The 19,157-nt window shown below is 33.3% G+C and overlaps 3 protein-coding genes across 4 annotated transcripts; 2 read left to right on the top strand and 1 right to left on the bottom strand.

Moving 5' to 3' along the window:
• The first annotated feature begins 288 nt into the window (after positions 1–288).
• Positions 289–2,901, top strand: DNApol-alpha50 (DNA primase small subunit). Its single transcript, XM_028308464.1, has 7 exons — positions 289–413; positions 494–750; positions 839–1,008; positions 1,134–1,332; positions 1,779–1,989; positions 2,219–2,558; positions 2,809–2,901. The coding sequence occupies exons 1-7, from the start codon at positions 411–413 to the stop codon at positions 2,826–2,828; spliced, it is 1,200 nt and encodes a 399-aa protein (XP_028164265.1). The 5' UTR covers positions 289–410; the 3' UTR covers positions 2,829–2,901.
• Positions 2,895–14,841, bottom strand: Pef (penta-EF-hand domain containing protein peflin). 2 transcript variants are annotated; one of them, XM_028308463.1, is made up of 4 exons: positions 12,979–13,561; positions 5,142–5,490; positions 3,822–3,965; positions 2,895–3,469 (listed from the first exon to the last, which is right to left on the bottom strand). In XM_028308463.1, exons 1-4 carry the CDS (start codon positions 13,327–13,329, stop codon positions 3,252–3,254), a joined length of 1,062 nt encoding a protein of 353 aa, XP_028164264.1. In that variant the 5' UTR covers positions 13,330–13,561; the 3' UTR covers positions 2,895–3,251. The 2 variants fall into 2 exon arrangements, with proteins under 2 accessions (XP_028164264.1, XP_028164263.1); XM_028308462.1 differs by lacking the exon at positions 12,979–13,561 and adding an exon at positions 14,650–14,841 and having other exon boundaries at positions 2,924–3,469.
• A 231-nt stretch (positions 14,842–15,072) lies between these two features.
• Positions 15,073–18,579, top strand: LOC114355553 (NECAP-like protein CG9132). The gene is made up of 5 exons (XM_028308466.1): positions 15,073–15,275; positions 15,350–15,555; positions 15,674–15,855; positions 16,541–16,737; positions 17,059–18,579. Exons 1-5 carry the CDS (start codon positions 15,190–15,192, stop codon positions 17,114–17,116), a joined length of 729 nt encoding a protein of 242 aa, XP_028164267.1. The 5' UTR covers positions 15,073–15,189; the 3' UTR covers positions 17,117–18,579.
• The last annotated feature ends 578 nt before the right edge of the window (positions 18,580–19,157 follow it).

The raw sequence follows: 19,157 nt of genomic DNA on the forward strand, positions 1-19,157 counted from the left end.
AATTACAATCGCAAATCAGTCGAAAAGTGGTCGAAAAGCCCCTTTTTTGTATGGAGTTTTGACGGATTCGATTTTCGATTCGATCAAAAAGTGCGTTTTGTCTAAGGGGGCAGATATGGATTAGAGGTTGAGAACATAGTTAGATTCTCTAAGGTTGAGAATGTGAAAACAAGTTTAAAGTAAATTATAGTTGCCCACCGTTTACAATTTAACCAATAAGCCAGAAAATTGAAAAAAAAAAAAAAAAAAAGTTTCTGAACGTAAATGTCAAACTATCTGTCACATTGATTGACACATTCGCGCCAAATTTTAATACCAAAACAGCAAGCGAAATATTATTTTTATTTTGAGAAACTTTGTCATTTCGTTTATTATTATTGATTATTTGCTCATTTGTTTACCTTTTAACAATGGTTCGTAAGCTTAGATATCCAGATTTACTTATTTTAAACTTCTGTTTTATGTTAATTAATATTGGTTACCTTTATTGCAGGTGGGCCAGTACGACGAAAACTTGTTATCTGATATGCTACCCATATATTACACTAAATTCTTTCCTCAAAACGTGTTTTGTAGGTGGCTTTCTTGCGGAAGCTATCCGCAGCCACTCTCTAACAGAGAGCTATCATTTACTTTAGCAGACGACGTTTATTTGCGCTACTTATCAATCAGTAACCAGAAAGAACTGCAGACCTTATTTCAGAAAAAATGTCCATATAAATTAGATATAGGAGCTGTTTACAATACAAAGTGGGTAACTTATTAATTGCTATTCTTTAATGCAATATAACCTAAACATTTTTTTCAAAAACACTTGCATTTTGTACCATGATTTCAGGCCATCTATTGCAAGACATGACTCTGTTGTTTTGGCAAGAGAACTTGTATTTGATATAGATCTTACGGATTATGATGAAGTCAGAACGTGTTGTCAGGAAGCCAGAGTATGTGAAAAGTGTTGGAAGTTTATGGTTGTTGCCTGTGAAATTTTAGACAAAGCCTTGAGAGGTAAGTGTATAGTCTTAAGTTTGATATGATTCATATCTGAATTCATTCTTACACTCAGCTATTTTTTGTACTTTTAAAGCGTTTCTGTAATGTATCTTATTTATGTGATGGTTCTCATGTTGTAGATGACTTCGGCTTTCAATCAATCCTATGGGTATTCTCAGGCAGACGAGGTATCCATTGTTGGGTGTCTGACCATGAGGCTCGGACCCTGGACAGTCCAGGCAGAGGAGCCGTTGCAGACTATCTTTGCTTGATAATGGGTGGTGAAAATCAAAGCAAGAAAGTTAATTTAGGATCTGATAATTTACATTCTAGCATTAGGTAATATTTGAAGTTTTCTGATATGAGTATAATATTTAAAATAATAATTAGACAGCTATAGTAGAATCCCGATTATCCGGATCAATTAAAACCAGGGGTGTTCTGGATAATCGATTTCAAAGTAAAATCAAACAATAATTAACTTTTTACAATAGAAAGGGTTTTCAATACATCATTTATACTCTAAAAATCTAAATTTTAGACCATTGGATGGATCCATTTCTTTTAACAATGAACTAAGACGAAGTCAGTCCCGTATTACGGTGGCGGCGCCTTCCGTTTTTATGGGTCCAGACCCTAAATTGGTAATTAGAAACAGTGAAGAATGAGGACTCATTCTTCATTATCCGGACGGATAATCGGATATCCGGATAATCGGAGTCCGAATAATCGAGATTCTACTGTAGTTATATTTAATTTATTGATTTTGTATTTATTTCTTTTAGGCGAGCTCTGACTATCATAAACAAATACTTTGAAGAAATCCTTCAAGATCAAGAATTTTTTGCAACTCCAGGTGGTTTGAAAGGTCTACTAAAATTAATTCCAGATGAGTCTTTAAGGACACAAGTAGAAAAGAAACTGGAAAAACTACCAAACTCATCTTTAGAAAGATGGAATCATTTTGTCAGTATTTATGAAGGATACTGCAGAGAGGTACTACACAAACACTTAAGTTTATTAAATTTCAAGATTGTATAAGTCTTTTGGAATTTTTGGTTATGTCAATGTTGGAATTAATATAAAAAGTCACTATTGTAAGAAATATAGAATTATGACAATAGTATGAAGAGGCATGGTATGGGATCAGCCTTTAACTTTGCAAAAACAGAGCTGACCAATATGAAAAAGACCCTCTACATTAATATTTTTATTTTATTTTCAGAATGGCTTTGCAATGAGGAAATTGAAATATTTGGTTGAAGAAATTAAAATCCAGTACTGTTATCCTAGATTGGATGTAAATGTAACAAAAGGCTTTAACCATTTACTGAAATCACCCTTCAGTATACATCCTAAAACTGGAAAAGTTTCAATAGTCTTCAAACCTAACAATGCAAGAAAAATGAATTTGGATGAAGTACCAACTATTCATTCACTGCTAGATGATAGTACTGAAGAAAGTGCTACACATCAAAATAATATGAAAGCCTCAGTAAAGAATTTCCAGGAAGTTGTGTTTTCCCTTGAGAAATCTGAAGCTATGAGAAGGAAAATTGATGCAAGTAAGCAATGCTTTTTATCAATATTGTATTGTATTTACTTTTTAAACAGCAAAAAAAAACATCTATGTATAATGTAGGTAGTTTTATGTTATATTGTTTTTAAAGCACTGTCAAATGAATTATTATTTTTATCCCAAAGGTTATCTGGCAGATAATGCCCTATGGTATTAAGTTCCCCTTATACGAATTTATATGGCACTAGAGAGCACATTACATACATAAACATAATTACTTTTATTATTTGTTGCAGATATTTCGCTGGATTTTTGATTAATTCATAAAATACTAATATGTTGGCGATATTTGTAATAACTATATAAATAAAACCACATAAAATATTTTAATAAGCATATTTTATTTATCTATTATGATTGTATAAAAAATAGTGTTGTTTACTTATAAAATTACACAACACCTGTCTGAATAACTTGGCTTAGATTAGCCTGTGTACCTAATCAACACAGAATGGTAACAATAAATAGGCAAATGATAGAACTGAATTACATTAACAGGTACTCATGAAACTTGTAGGCCTTACCTCTTTGTAGGTATTTTGTGATACATTTGAAGATCATCAGTGGGTGTTGGACATGGCTGAGATTTCTCCACAAAAAATGGGCATTATATTGCATTAGTGTCATAAAAGCATTGCAGGAATGTGACTCCATCTTATATATTTAATTATATTTTCTTTCAGATAGAGCAACTTAGAGCTACGTTTAAAAAATCTTCGAAGCCAATAGTCACGGTTCCGTTTTTTTGGGTATCGCGCACTCTAAATGCTTCAGTGAAACGTTGTATTTGCACACATAACACTATGAAATGGTCCACTGATATCTTTCCTTCTTTAGATCTCTTAGATAAAAACCCGATAAATTCTGGTGTGAACCGAAAACCCATTTGGGTCAAAGCTGAAACAAGGAAAAAAGTAGGTAGTTAATAATTACTAGACACGCCAGTGTCGTAGACACAGAATGCTTTCTTTACCGTAGATAGATTCACTTTTAATATAGGTACTTAAGTATGTGATGACTACCGAAGTTATTTGATACTACTTTACTTCATGGATTAAATGTAAAAAGAGAATGGACACTCGCTCATTAGGACACGAATAACTAAATGCATGGGAAGATAATTACTGATTTTGAAAGGGTATCTTAGTTACTTGAGCAATGGGCTTATTTATAAAAATAAGTGTATTAGCGCATTTAGTACACAATTTAACTTTTACTTTGCATTCTTATAAACGTCTTTAAAACCTACCCTTAGAGAGTTCTTGTTCATCGATTTGTCCAGATTGATCAGTGTCATATGTTTTGAAAACCGCCAGCCACTGGTTGATGTAGGTGTACAACTTGTCAAACTCTTCAACGTTGATATGGCCGGAACGATCCTTATCGAACATTCCTGTGAAATAAAACAATAAGACAAGTAAGTAGGTAGGGTAAACCGTATAGCTATTGCCCACTTAAAGATTTCAAACACATTGAGATGAAAAATTAAATAAAGTATTTTAATTATCGACCATTTATGACTTTTTTCTTATAACTTAATAAACTGTTAAACAGAATATTAACAGTTTTTAGTTAAAACTTACGTAACTTAGAAAATATTGAAATAAATTTAAAATCCTCCAAAAAGTACAGTCATTGCCCATTACTTACACTAATTGCCCACATCAAAGCACAGTAATTGCCCAGTATCTTAAAACAAAATAATCAATTTTAAAATGACAAAATAGGCTTTAAATAAACAAAACAAAACATTTAACTTAAATTCTAGTAGTGCAGTCTTCAAAATNCCATACTGAAAATGAAACATTAAACGCTATTTCAATATTTATGCCTGTAAATTGCAAAACAAGTCGAGCAATGAGCAACATAAACACTGCTACTGCATGGTGGCAACACTCTAATAATAATTGCCCTGGGCAATAACTATACATTAACATATGGCAATAACTGAAATGATGGTGGGCAATAACTAAAAATATACAGATTTACGTGCAGTGATTACCCACCGTTAAAATAACCGTTAGAAATCAAATTTTATCAGTTATTTTCATTGATAATGGAGAAAACACTTATAATTTCATCATGACTATACACCATTAGTTGAATATTAAACAACTTGCAAAAAAAATTTAACCTCTAAGCAAGTAATTCCTTAGTAAAATTGTTAAAATCTTTACCTGTTTGAGTAACATTTTCACCCGTCTTGACAAAATCCGCCATATATGTTTTTTTTTAGTGTTTCCTATTGTAAATTTTAAATCTACTGTACATTGATCTCGGAGCCATCTACTTAGTAAATTCAAATCTAACTAGAGTGATTCAAAGTCAGCACCTGACAATATTATTCATAAAGCGGGCAATCACTACCAGTGGGCAATCACTCTCTGGTTTACCCTACCTAGTAGGTGATAGAATTACATAAATGTTCCACGAAACGGTAGGTTAGGTATTTGTCTTCATTCTAACGCTCAATCAAATTCAAGAATAATTAAATGTTGTGGTTGATAAAAATATTAAATTTTGCGCTAATGCCATTCTTCCGATATTTTGCAGCCTGTAATGTCCTTACCAATCATCAAGTTGCACGCCGTTTCTGAAAATGTCTGGCCTTGTGCATTTACAAGCGCAGCTTTTAGTTCGGGAGCCGTGATAAATCCAGATCGGTCTTTATCTACAGCTTGGAACCATTGCTGTACTTGTGGGGAGATGGTTCCTCCCGCCCCAATTGATGGATATGGACCGTGGCCCATTTCGAGTCCACCGCCTTGTGGTTGTCCTCCGTAACCCAGTTGTCCAGGCTGCCCGTAACCCTGTTGTCCGGGTTGCCCGTAACCCTGTTGTCCGGGTTGCCCGTAACCCTGTTGTCCAGGTTGTCCATAGCCAGGTTGGCCCGGTTGTCCGTAACCCGTTTGACCTGGCTGAAATTTAAAAAAAAAAAACTAAATTAGTACCTTGCTCGAGAATGGTTTAGTTAAACCAAACTGTAGGTAAGTATAGCTCTTGTATCTGTTTCATAGTTGGACTAAGGTTTTTCGTTTTCTATTGCGTCGAAAACATTGGGCCTTCAAGCAGGTAGCCTATAATATGCCTTAACGAATTAGACACATAGCATACACCTTCCGCTACAATCCAATTATGTACCTAGCACCACAATATTCAAAATTAAAAATCAACTGTAATATGATTTCAAAGTTAGGGCAAGGCACGGGGCACCTTACACATTGCGCTCACTAGTTGGCGCCACTAGAGATACCTATTAAAGTTGTGACACCAACTGGTGTGCACAAATCGCACAAATAAATACAGTAAGTATAATAATAGAGACCATTGGATCTAAAGGGATATTTTTAAAATTATTAAGAATATTAGAATTGAATAAATAATAAACAATACTTTTATAGATAAGTTTATTCTATGAAGTATAAATTAATTATCTTATCAATAAAATATTTACATACACTTTCATGTTTATAAACAATATAAAATCGCAAGTTTTAGTATCAATATTCTCGCAAAAATGCTTACTACTTATTGTAAGTATTTTAAAATTACAAGACACATCGGATTATTTTAAATATATCTTTAAAAACTGGCGTTAGTATCATAGCACTATTTACTTAATTCTTTTTCTTTTAAACAAACCAAAATATAATTGACAGCTATCTATTAACAAATGAACATGCCAATTAAGCAACTTATTCACATTTTCTTTGGATGCAAACAAAAGAATAAAATCTTGGTTTTGAAAGAAAAGTTTGATAAGGTCAGATAATAAAACGCAGGTAAAATTGGTGGGCACTAACAAGTAATGTCTGTAAGTTATTAAATACATAGGTACCTAATTATTATCATTTCTCTTTTGTGCCCATTAAAATCTAATCTCACTCCATTCATTCAAAGTTCAATAGTAGCTACCATTATCATAAAGAATATGAGAGAAAACACCACATATTAAACAATAATTATTTGAATAATTACAATAGGTAGGTCGGCAATAGAGCAGGCAACAAATCATACATTGCATAAAATGAATTTTCAACATACATCTTAGGTAGTTACTAGTTACCTACATAATGCGTTTTACTATTACAATGATTTTTTTTAAATACAGCATTTAAAAAAGACAAGTGAACTGAAAAATGTATCTGCATTTCTTATTCTTTATTCTCAACATAACAGACTATGTTCCTATCATAGGTAATCTTTGTTTTTGCACACATTTTTTCCTATCCCGTAAATCATTACCGAGGATTTTAAACATGTGGTGGCATTGTGTGGTGGTAATAAAATAATTTCTCAACAGCGCAAAAGTAATTTTAAAGCTTAAGTGTAATAATTTTAGTTGCACTACCGGCTGATATTTTAAAATTGAACTAATTATAATTACAGCGTGTAAAGCGAAAACATAAAATCTATTCATAGAGTAAATAATATACAGGTAACAGTAATAATAGCTGCAACATCGTTATTCTAACAATAAATCTTTCTGTATACATAAGTTAAAGGACAGATAGAATTGGGTAATTATAGATAAATTTATATTGAAAAATAAAAAACGTTTCCAGCTGATGATTGTAATCATCGCCTGGCAGCAGTGAACTCAATTGACGCGTCACTGAGGAAAAATCAATTTAGGCCATACCCAACTGAATCTTGATTCGTCCATCACCCAGTTATAGAACGAAGCACATTGCATATAAGGTACAATTTTGTATGATTTGATGTTTCCGGTAGGGGGAGCCTGGCAGGAATATTAAGTGCTTATACAGGGAGGGTAAGATGGATGAGGTAGTAAGTTGCAGTTACATGCAAATATCTTTCAAAATAAGCATGCTCCTCTCAAGTTTCCATCCGTTTATCTGGGTACAAGATTCGACAAGGATATTGTGGAAAACCGTCAATTTTAACGTCAGATACTGAGCAATGAATATATTAAATAGAAAATTACTTGTTTCATGTTTACCCAATTCTAGTCGGTTTACAAGTAGGTAAACTAACTATTATTCTTACATTATCTACTGTCATACACCATCATACCTACTATGCATAATTAAATTCATGTCTGACCTAGTTTTAATAGTCGCTTAATGTTAATTTGAGGAAATTATTAACTTACTAAATTACAATATAAATAATAAGTCGGCAAGTCCAGAAACTTTTTCTTTTCAGTAGTAGATAAGCAACATAATTTGGTAATGAATGTTGTACTGAAAATTGAAATGCAAAATATCTACTAAGGGGCAGTTGAATTATGTTATGGCTATTTACATTACAAGACACGTGATTTTTTAATTTTTAAATGTCAGTAGGTAATTATAATAATCTTCATCAAAACAATGGAAAGGGTTTAATATTATTTAAAGTTAATCGTTAATAATATATAATAATACTCAGCAGAAGGTCGATAACTCAGATCATAGAAGGGAATAGATGTGAAATGGGGGCGTGTCTCGTGTCTCCGCGATATGCCCAGAAACGAACATCGGCCGCGTAGCTAGGTTAGTCGCGATTCAGTCGTACTAAGGAAATGTTCTCCGATATTTTGGATAATGCGTCGTTACGTGCAATAAAACAAGTGAAACGAAGAACTACAGGAACAATGGAGTCATTTACTACATGTAAGTATTGCAAATCCATTGGTATTTTGCTTATAAATAAAAAAAACTAAACATTTTTACGAACGAATTCAGTGCCGTAACAGTTACTGCGATATCGAAATCAGTGGTGATAAAAATTCTAACACACTTGTACATTGACGATTTAGTTAGCAACCACTTTATGTCATGCTCAACTACTGCGCAATGTATTTAATTTCTTCCGATATCCACTGTCGTGTGAAAATACACAGTACGGCCGCATGTGCCGGTCGTAACATAGTGCCGTGCTCGTGTTCTAATGCGGTTTCCTATTATCGATAAATAGAAGTAAATTATAATTTTCTATTTTGTAATTTTAAATAAAAAAATGATGTGTTACTTGCGATTATAAGATTTTACAAAAAAAATAATAACATTAGAAGTAATTAGTAACTGTCAACTATGTAATTACTATAAGAGCTAGTTGAAAGCCTAATATAGGCATTATTTTTGATAAACATATGCGGTACGCAGATCGCCATAATTAAAAAGTAAATGCGTGATAGTAGTTAATAATAACGTATAATAATAAAAAGGTTTTCATACATGAGCATTTTGTGAAACCAGTTTCGAGCCTTGCCCCTAGCGATATAAAGTATCGATATCTTGTCGACTCCATTTTATCTTTGTTCTCTCACTAGCGTTTTCAAAGTGTGCGTCACGTCACGCGGCCATTGATTGGCCATAAGGCACGCCTTCTGGCCAATCACAACACTTTTAAGCCGGTTGCACATGTTGTCGTAGACTCTCAGTCGCTTTATTTTTACACAGTTGAATGTGTGTGTGGGAGCTGTGGTGGGGGAAATGTGGGGACACTGGTTCTCGTTGTAGTTACGCGCGAGTTCATATCTATTCTCTTTCTATGATCTGAGGTCGATAATAATAAGAATGCTTTACAATATTTTCCAATTAGTGCCCTAAAACCGATCAAGTGCGACTCGCGTTAAATCATATTAAGCGATTTTCTGGTTGGTTACTTTTTACATAATATTATTGTATTTCATGTTATAGCTGCCCGAATCAATTATACAGTCATTAAAATTAATTCTGATTGGAAACAATCAGTGCGCTCATATTACAGACGTCGGCACATCAAATTAAACGCTGTATGTAAAGACAATAGGTGTTATTTTTCAACAAAAATGTGAGTCTTGCTTGATGTGCTGTTGACTGTAATATAAAGGTTAATCCAGACAACTGTTTTTTTATATTAATAGGTTTGAGGCATGGTTTTTGATCATAATAGTTTAAGCTTTAAAATAATTTCAATTAGGTACAATAATATTAGTAAACTCATATTTTTTTGACTATTTTAAATGCATTTTATAAAGATTTCTTACTTTTCGTCAGCCTAAGATGGCTTAGATTTTATGACACAATAACACATTATATCATGGGATATTATTTATGAAAATAATAATATTGAAATATAACATTGTCAATAACATTCTCAGAATAATGAGTTTAATGGAAATAACTTAAAACCCTACATGTAATACCTATGTACATTTTTATTTATTTCCTATTACATAGGTGTTGCTGCTATAATATTAGAAAACAACAATTACTTAAATGACATTCAGTCTTTTACATAAAAACCAATACTGGCAAGTTTGTTACATTTTGTACTAGACTAAGCAAAAAAGGAGCTACACACATAGGAGACAGTACAGTCACTTGATTTTGAGTGTATGTGTTGTGTATACTACAGTCAGCCTTATCATGGTGCCCTAGAGTATTGTAATTATACTTACCTAGAGCACAAGGGGTGTTGATTTAATTGTAGATACATTAATAATATTCTCAGACATCATACACAATGCTGTATGGTCCCAAGCTGAGCAAAGCTATATGACACCAGACAACAATTTAAGCATGAAACCTTTTTAAATACATTTGTACCTAAAATAATCCATCTAACCTACTACTACTAGTAAATATGGGTATTTCATACATAGATCACAATAAAATTGAATCACTATAAAATTAGGCCTGTGTAAAAACAAGTGACTACAATGTCTCATTAACTGTGGCCATTAACAATGCTTTTTCACTAAGTACAGGATACATATTATATCTAGGTAAAGTACACATACACAAATACATACAAGTAGGATAAGTTAACACAACTATTTTAGTTATAATTTTAACTCCTTGGTTAATCCTAAAACTTACAGAACTCTCAAAACATTATAATACAAGGTGTTCTTGTTTTACAAATAAATATAAGATCGATATTTGACTGTAAAGGTTTGTCAGATTAGATAATTAAATAAAACAATCAAATATCTCCACTTCTCATTCCATAAATATCATCTACTCAAGTGTGTATAAATATTGGTATTTTTGATCATTTCTTCAAAAGTAAATAGTGAAAATGCAATGTTCAATTACTAAACAACTAGTACCTACTTAAAGAAAAAATATATTTATAAACTAAATGTTATCACTGTGACTAGAAAAACTGTAAGTAGCTGGAGTAACAGATGTGTTTACACACACTTGAATAGATGGTTTGAATGATGATGGAAGAAGTTTATGTGCTTCTGGCACTGGAGAATAACTGTGACAGACTGCTGTTTCAAAATGAACTTGGTCATTTCTGTCAGCAGGCACACCATCAAAGCTGGTTTGTTTGGCTGAATCACCAGTCCCACTGTCTTTACAAGATGAATGTTCTGACACATTGTCTGGGAATATCGCTGGAGAATCACTATCACTATGCACTATTTGTGTCATTTTCATACTTTCGGTGGGGTAATTAGGCACAGCTCGAGCCATACGCCTTCGAGTGTGGTATATTATCACTACCCATATAATAGAAGTTCCAACAGCACAGCACACTACTGTTATTATAATTATCCCTGTCATATCTTCCTCGTTCACCATAATGGCTACTGGTGGTAACACCCTTAACTCAGTCATATCTTTTTTAGTTCCCAGTTCATTAGTAATCTCACATTCATATCTTCCTGCATCTCCAGATTCAGCACCAATGATTATCAACAGTTGGTCCTCAGCTGTCAAGTAATGTCTTTCAGTGTGAACAATTGGTGTACCATCTTTTAGCCATTTTATCACTGGTTTTGGTGACCCTGATATCATACATTGTAACACCACTGAGTCTCCACTGGTCACTTCTTTGTTCTCCATAACTCTTACAAAAGATGGTTCTTGCAAGACTGATAATGTTGCATTGGCTATAATAGTTCCAGCAGGATTCTTGGCTGCACAGCTGTATATACCCATATCAGTTGTTTTTGCATTTACAATGAAGAATAGATGGTCGGTGGGCATGACATTCATTCGCCTTTCTCTAGCTGCAGGAAAATCATTACCACCATCTTTTTTCCAAGAGATTTCTGGAGGTGGGTCACCAGTAGCAGCACAGTTCAGTGTTACTGTTTCTCCTGTCTTAACAGTTACATTTGTTGGTGTTTTTATGAACTTCGGAAATGTAACGATGTTGATTTTAGCTTTGGAAGAATATGTAGTGCCAAAGTTATTACTGACAATGCATTGGTATTTACCAGAATCAGCGTGAGTCACATTTGGTATTACCAAAACAGATGTTGCTCTTGATTTGCCAGTGACTGATAAAGTAATATTTTCATATACAGTGGGATTACTTAAGTTTTCATTATTTTTTCTCCACAAAAATGTCATATTACTGAATGGGCTGGAAGTAGCTGAGCATACCAGGTTGGCTGGTCTTCCTTTTATAGCGAGATGAGCTTTAGGATGTTCTACAACTTTAGGTTTAGGTGAATCTCCACAATTTTCTTCTTTTAGTTTAGATATAGTCTGACCACTGACCTCAGCTGGATAAGCACAGGTAGCAGTTATGTATTTCTGATCTACTTTTTCTCTCATCCATTTAACAATCCACAAAATATTACAATCACAGAGCAATGAAGAAGAGTTCAAATGCAATTTCTTTAGTTTCATCATTGAATCAAATGCATGTTGCTGGATTGAAGTTATGTTGTTACCAGTTAAATCCAGTTCTCCAAGATTAGATAATCCTTCAAAGGCTCTAGAATTTATTGATTTAATGTGATTAGCAGCCAGACTAAAAGTCACTAAATTCTGCAATTTAGAGAAAGGTCCTGACATATCTTCAACTGTCCAAGAGATTTTATTATTATTCAAGTGCAGAGTTCTTAGTTTGATCATGTGACTAAAAGCTTCTTGTGAGATGGAAGATATATTGTTATAGCTCAGGTTGAGAGTTTCCAAGTTTTTCAAATGTTGAAATGTTCGGCCTTCTATTTCAACTAAGTAGTTATTGGACAAGTCCAGCATTTTCAAATTTGCACATAGTTCCCAGCTTCCAGGGTCTACTTCTCTTATCAAATTATTGGACATAGATAATGTAGCTAATGACTCAAGTCCATACATCCAGCCCTTAGATATACTCCTTATTTTATTATGATCTAATTGTAATAAATTCACAGATCTGAATCCAAAAAAGGCACCATCCATTATATTGTCAATATTGTTATATTTTAGTTTTAAAACGGTCAAATTGGATAATCCTTGAAAAAGCAGCCCATTGATTACATGTAGTTTATTATGATTGAGTTCCAAAGTCCTTAGGTTGGACTGATATTTAAATAAATCATTTGGAAGTGATGTGATTTCATTTCTGTTTAATTTTAATATCATCATGTTAGTTAGATTGTTTAAAGCTCCTTCTTCAATCAATTTAATATTATTACTATTCAAATTCAGTATCCTGATGGAACTATTAGCAGGAAAATGTCCTGCATCTATGGAACCAATCATATTTCGGTTTAGACTAACTTCTTGAATTTCTTCATGTTTCAAAATATCTGGAATATGGTGAAGCAAGTTCTTGTCTAATTTTAGTACTTTCAAGCTCATTAAATTATCCAAACTTCCAGTTACATTTCCACTCAATCGATTGTAACTGAGATCCAATTGTTCCACCCACTGAGGAATTTTTGGCACAGATACGAGATTCTTGCGTGAACAATCCACATATTGCTTCAAACAATCACATTTTAGTGGACAGTCATTGCTCTCATTTTCTACTGAAGCTCGTATTAGGAGTAAAATTGTTATAAACAACAACAAATAGGAGTCTCCCATTTTCATTCATTTGTGCAGGTGCCAAAATCATCCACGAAGGGAACGAAGATTTGAGTCTTTGTTCTTACATAATTTCAAATGTAAACATAACACTCTTGTATAGTTCTCACAATATTTCACTTCACTTATTCGCACGTTATAGAAAAATTGCATTTTATGGGTGCCAGTAAACACAATTTCGAAAAACAACTAAACATATTTACGGCGATAGCTTCGGTCGCCATTTTCTTTTATAAAGGCGTAGTGATGTAATCCCACATTTCGAAGCAACCGGTAAATACCGGTAGTATGTGGTATAAAACGAATCGATTTTATTCGATTCAACATTATAAAAAAAACAGTTAATTATAAAAAAGGAAAAAAAAAAATTAGTAATTTCGGTTTCGGTCAAATATTAATTTGTTCGTAGCAAAAGCCTCAAAGAAAGGCTGGGGCTATGGTCATAATGCCATAAACTTGGCTTTGAGTGATGGAAAAGTGTTTCACTTTGGTCATGACCATATTTACTAACCATTTTAACTTGTATTGTTTAAAAAAATCTGGTATTTATTGGTCGCGTCGCAACACATTGTGTTACAAGTGTCAGACAGGTCACAGAACTCGCGCATTTTGCTGACCAAATGAAGACGCAAATCCAACAAGCTCTAGTATTAAGGATAAGGGCCATTTGGACAACACATAGAAGATTCTATACTAGAAAAATAATGATTGGTAATTAGTGTAGTATGTACCCATTATTTTTCATATATTTTAACCATAGTATAACAGATTAAATAATAAATATCAAGTGGACCTTTGTCTGGTTGATCAGCAAAGGGTCTACCTTTAAGAAAAAAAAAAACATGTTCCGATGAGGGATCACCGGACCACACAGTGACTTTAATTTGGTTTCATGAATGAAATTGAGAATTAATATTCATAGAAAAATAATAACAAATTGTGCTCAATACTAAGTAAACAGAATACAGAGTGAGCAATTCAATCATCATTAACATTTTATTTCTTACATTCATTATCAACATTATTTAGTACCTGGTGCCCTCCCCAAGGACTCAAGGCAAATGAAAGGGTCATAAAACAAATAAGAAAGGAGTAAAGTCTCTTTTACATTGTATTCTTTCCAATCAAAATATAATTTATCTCTCTTACCTCAGACACCTCCGTTAGTTGTATGTAGGAGAAGGTAATTTTCTTTCTAGAACCTACACACCAATATCAAACTACAGTGCAGTCTTATTAGAATTAAGAAATTAAAAACTTTCAATAAGTACCTACAAGTTTAGTGATCTATATTATAATTTTATTAATTAAAGTACTTTTACTTACGTTGTATGCCATTCTTGTTATTGGGCTCTATGAGTTGATAGCTTGAACACAGTGGTTAATCAAAACAATTCTTTGCTATTACTGCTAGTAATTTTCAAATTTATTGGAAGGTGAACCAAAATTTTTGAGACTTGAGACAAATTCTATTGACAAAATTTTTGACAACACTGACAGACAAACAGCTGTGAGTGACGTTGTTTGATTGTCCTTCTATTTTAACTTTTGTTCACTAAAATCATAAAAAAACAGATGGGTTATTGGCTATCTTTCGGCACATTTTTTATTTGCAACTTTCACTTTACACCCCAATTTATTTATTTGGCACGTTACTCTGCATCATCGTTGCATCCACAGATGTTGCATCACATATATTTATATTATCTTTGGCGTGGTTGTCAACGTCAACGTCACATAATGTCACGTCACTCATTGATAAAAAGAATTAAAATAGGTATTTCTTCTCCTCCTACAAAATATTGAAACAGTTGGAGTTCAGTAATTTTTTATGCCATTAATACTCTAAATCAAAAGCTCATTAACATGGAGTCGTATGAAAGTGTATTACTGGTAAAAAATGAAGTGTTTGTATTTAAAATACCCCCGAAAACTACCAATAGAGGGTATAGGTAAGTTTTTATTTGTCTCAACTCTCACTGTTTTATTGTTTGAGGTAGGTATGCTAAAAGTAGGCGTTTTTCAGGGCAGCTGATTGGAATCTGCAGGAGCCTCAATGGACAGGTCGTATGCGACTGGTCGCAAAAGGCGAGGAGCTGATAATGAAATTGGAGGATAAAGCATCTGGGGAGTTATTCGCGAAATGCCCCATTGATAAATATCCTGGAGTGGCCCTGGAATCTGTTACCGACAGTTCACGTTACTTTGTCGTGAGGATTCAAGATGATAATGGTAAGATAAAATATTGTAACCAACCAGTAATATTTCTGTTATTAAGATAAACTTGGTAGAACTGATTTGAAGTTAACCACACTAAGTTGACTACTACTCAAGGACAATTTTCTTTCAGGGAGGACTGCATACATTGGTCTAGGATTTGGTGACCGTTCAGACTCTTTTGATCTCAATGTAGCTTTACAAGACCACTTCAAGTGGCTGAGGAAGGAGCAGGAAGGGGAGCAGGCTCCTCAGCAGAATCTGGACCTCGGGTTTAAGGATGGAGAGACTATAAAGATCAATATGAAGATTACAGTAAGTGTATTTTTCATAGTTCAAACATATCTACTTGTAGATTTATCATTGATTTCAGTACTTATAAGTTTCAAGTAATTTCAGTTAAAAAAAAAGAAAGTTAATAAAGTAATATGCACCTTGCTTAGGGGTCATCCATAAAGTACGTCACACGTAAAGAGGGGGGGAGGGGGTTGACAAAGTGTGACATAGTGTGACAAGGGGTGGGAGGGGTCCTAAGTTTCGTGACGTCACATTTCAAATATTTGATATAATGTTGATTTCATAAAAAAAGTACTTAATTTAAATGGAATTAAAAGTAATTTCGGAACTGCTGTTAATTTAATAATTTTTCGATGTGAANCGTCACATTTCAAATATTTGATATAATGTTGATTTCATAAAAAAAGTACTTAATTTAAATGGAATTAAAAGTAATTTCGGAACTGCTGTTAATTTAATAATTTTTCGATGTGAAATTGCAAAACATGTGACGTCACACTAGGGAGGGGGGGGTCTCAGAAATGTGACCACCTGTGACAAGGACGGAGGGGGGGTCAAAAAATCATGAAATTTGTGTGACGTACTTTATGGATGGCCCCTAACCACTCAAAAAATAGAAACTTTTTTTCTAATTTATTATAAAAACAAATCTAATTTATTGTTGTCATCAAAAATACAAAAACCTTTTTCTTAATACTTGTAGAAGAAAGACGGCAGTGAAGGAAGTAAGCCCAGGCGTGGTGTTGGGTCGGGCCTGGGTGGAGGCCTGCTGCCCCCGCCGCCCGGGGGGTCGGGGTCGCGTCTGCCGCCTCCACCCTCACCGCAGCATGCCCCGTCACCATCATCTGCCGTGGCCGCTGCACCAGTAAACTCTGACTGGGGTGAATTCAACTCGGCTAGGTAATCTTTCTTGTTTTCAATCAAATATAAACATATCTCACTCTCTCCGACTTTGTTTATATCTATAACTTTGTTCATTAGGCCTAAGATGCGCGCCGTGATAACTTTTATCGACGTCAAAATGTATGGGGAAAATCGATAAAATGGCGTGATAACCGCTTACTACTTTAAAGCCTGGTCCGTGAGCGATAAGGATGCGTAGCTTGGGGTCATTGGACAAAATTCTATGTGTTCACGGACCAGGCTTTAGAATATTTTGTAAATCCATTATTTTACTTGTTTCTATAAGACTTAAGTGTGTAATGTTTTTGTAATTTACAGTGCCCCAAGCCAAAAGCCGACTACACCTGCCAATCAACAGAACTGGGTGCAGTTTTGAAGATAGAAAATGGGTTTGCAAGTATTCTGTTGTCTTGTGTGATTTGATGCACAATACTTACATAAATACTTAATATTAGGAGTAGCATATCAGTTGATTGCATAACGACTGAGTACATTCCTGCGACAATCAATGGATAGCAGCTGGTATAGCATATTCATTCATATTCTTTTGCTTTTATTCATTTATTAGCAAACTGAATTTCTGCATGTATAATAAGAATCTTATGTTTAAGTTATTGGCTTTTAGACTGTAATAGTATACCCACTATAATGTAGTATTATCTATGTAAACATAGATATTAATATAAATAGCATTGCTCATAGTAGCTCTATGTACTTGTGAAATATTTTTCTCAATATGTTTTTAGTTACATCCTTTAAAATTGAATTAAATGCTTAAAAACAGGCATGGGGACAAATGGACTTGTGTTCTGTCATTACCTCAATTTGGTACTTAATGGTGTGATTGTAATAAGTACTTGTGGTCTTTGTCCCCTTTATAAATTTCAGTAAATTAAAATATTATACAAAATATACATATAAGCAATGAAAGAGACACTTAGCTCAGCACTATACAATAATGAAAATAGCTTATATTTTTATTTCCACTGGTTGATGGAATATTAGAGTTACTTAAACTACGAATTTTTATGTCTACTATTTAATTGAGGCTGCCATTATGTTATCATCATACAAATCTTGGTATTGTAATGCATTATTTAATTTTAATTTTGTAACAAATATAAAATTGAATAGGTTACATTCTACAAATTCTTATTTGGAGTTTTGGACCATATTATATGTTGTCCATGTTACAGTCTGTCAATAATAATGAAACGACAATAACAATTAGCAACAACTAATTGCAATAAGATAATTTTATCAATGCTATATTATGTATAATAGTCCTCCTTATGTTTTTGTTACATATGAATGCTATTTTATTTCCGTCAAAATTAACGCATTCACCATAAATTATATCAATAGGTTCTTAGAACCTAAATGGTAATATAGTGACGGCCTAACTTAATTTTTAGTATCTAAATGTACCTAATTTTAAGGTAAAATAAAGAATAGATACCAGATCACAATATTCTTAAGAATTATGCAATAATATTTAACGTGAATTATTATATATTTCTTGTCTGTATATGTTGTAACACATGTAAAATTATACATATTTATGGAAAAGTAGATATAGTTTTTTGCCTATTGTTGTTGATGTCGTTGTTAAGAGGCATGTCATAGACTTTCTATGTAAATAGTTAATTTACACATTACATTCGAAGTAGATGAGGTACATTATCACGGTGTACAAAAGTTAATGTTTTGCTTAGAAAATGTTATGATATAGACCTTGGACGAACAAACTCTGGTCGCCCAAGGATTAGATCTGTATTTTGTCATTCTCAAGAGATGTACAAACATAATATTATTATACAATAAAAAATCTAAACTACAGATTTGTTATTCTTAATTTATAGGCAAAACTCCAACTTTAAAATAATCTACAGGATGTGGTTTTGTAAAACAACGCCCATCTCAGCCCAACGCTCAGGGGTGGTAGTACACATGAAAGTACCTAATTACAAGAAAAATATAAATTGTCTAGTACCCATAGTACAAGCAAGCTTTGCTTAGTTTGGGACTAGAAGCGCAGTGTAAAATGTCCAAGGATATTTATTTATTTATTTATAAATAAAATTTTAACTATCACTTTATTAGTAAAAAAACTTGTTACACCTCCGAGCACTTGCGGCCGCCGCTCCGGGAGAGCGAGGGGACGGACTGATAGCTCGCCCGCGTAATAATACCATTTTCCTACAATTTACATTTATATTATTATATTTATATAATTACAATTTCATGGATTTTTCCATGAAAATTAAATTTTTTTTGGCATCAGTGTCGTGTATACTACCACCCCTGAGATGGGTGTTGTTTTACAAAACTACACCCTGTATAATATAAAAATGATTCGCAAAATGTGTTGGTAAGCGCATAACTCAACAACGCCGGGACAAATTTTACCAATTCTT

The sequence above is a fragment of the Ostrinia furnacalis genome, unplaced genomic scaffold, assembly GCF_004193835.3.
Source record: "Ostrinia furnacalis isolate ACB-3 unplaced genomic scaffold, ASM419383v2 OfSCF2419, whole genome shotgun sequence".
NCBI lineage: Eukaryota > Metazoa > Arthropoda > Insecta > Lepidoptera > Crambidae > Ostrinia > Ostrinia furnacalis.

Excerpts from the sequence above, each read along its gene's own strand:
- DNApol-alpha50 (XM_028308464.1), top strand. Across the intron at positions 1,990-2,218 it reads ATGAAGGATACTGCAGAGAG|AATGGCTTTGCAATGAGGAA; the intron begins GTACTACACAAA and ends TTTTATTTTCAG. Across the intron at positions 2,559-2,808 it reads GAGAAGGAAAATTGATGCAA|ATATTTCGCTGGATTTTTGA; the intron begins GTAAGCAATGCT and ends TATTTGTTGCAG.
- Pef (XM_028308463.1), bottom strand. The coding sequence starts at position 13,329 with ATGAAAATGGGAGACTCCTATTTGTTGTTGTTTATAACAATTTTACTC. Across the intron at positions 3,966-5,141 it reads GGCGTGCAACTTGATGATTG|GAATGTTCGATAAGGATCGT; the intron begins GTAAGGACATTA and ends TTTATTTCACAG. Across the intron at positions 3,470-3,821 it reads TGAACAAGAACTCTCTAAGG|CTTTGACCCAAATGGGTTTT; the intron begins GTAGGTTTTAAA and ends TCCTTGTTTCAG.
- LOC114355553 (XM_028308466.1), top strand. The coding sequence starts at position 15,190 with ATGGAGTCGTATGAAAGTGTATTACTGGTAAAAAATGAAGTGTTTGTA. Across the intron at positions 15,856-16,540 it reads AGATCAATATGAAGATTACA|AAGAAAGACGGCAGTGAAGG; the intron begins GTAAGTGTATTT and ends TAATACTTGTAG. Across the intron at positions 16,738-17,058 it reads GGTGAATTCAACTCGGCTAG|TGCCCCAAGCCAAAAGCCGA; the intron begins GTAATCTTTCTT and ends TGTAATTTACAG.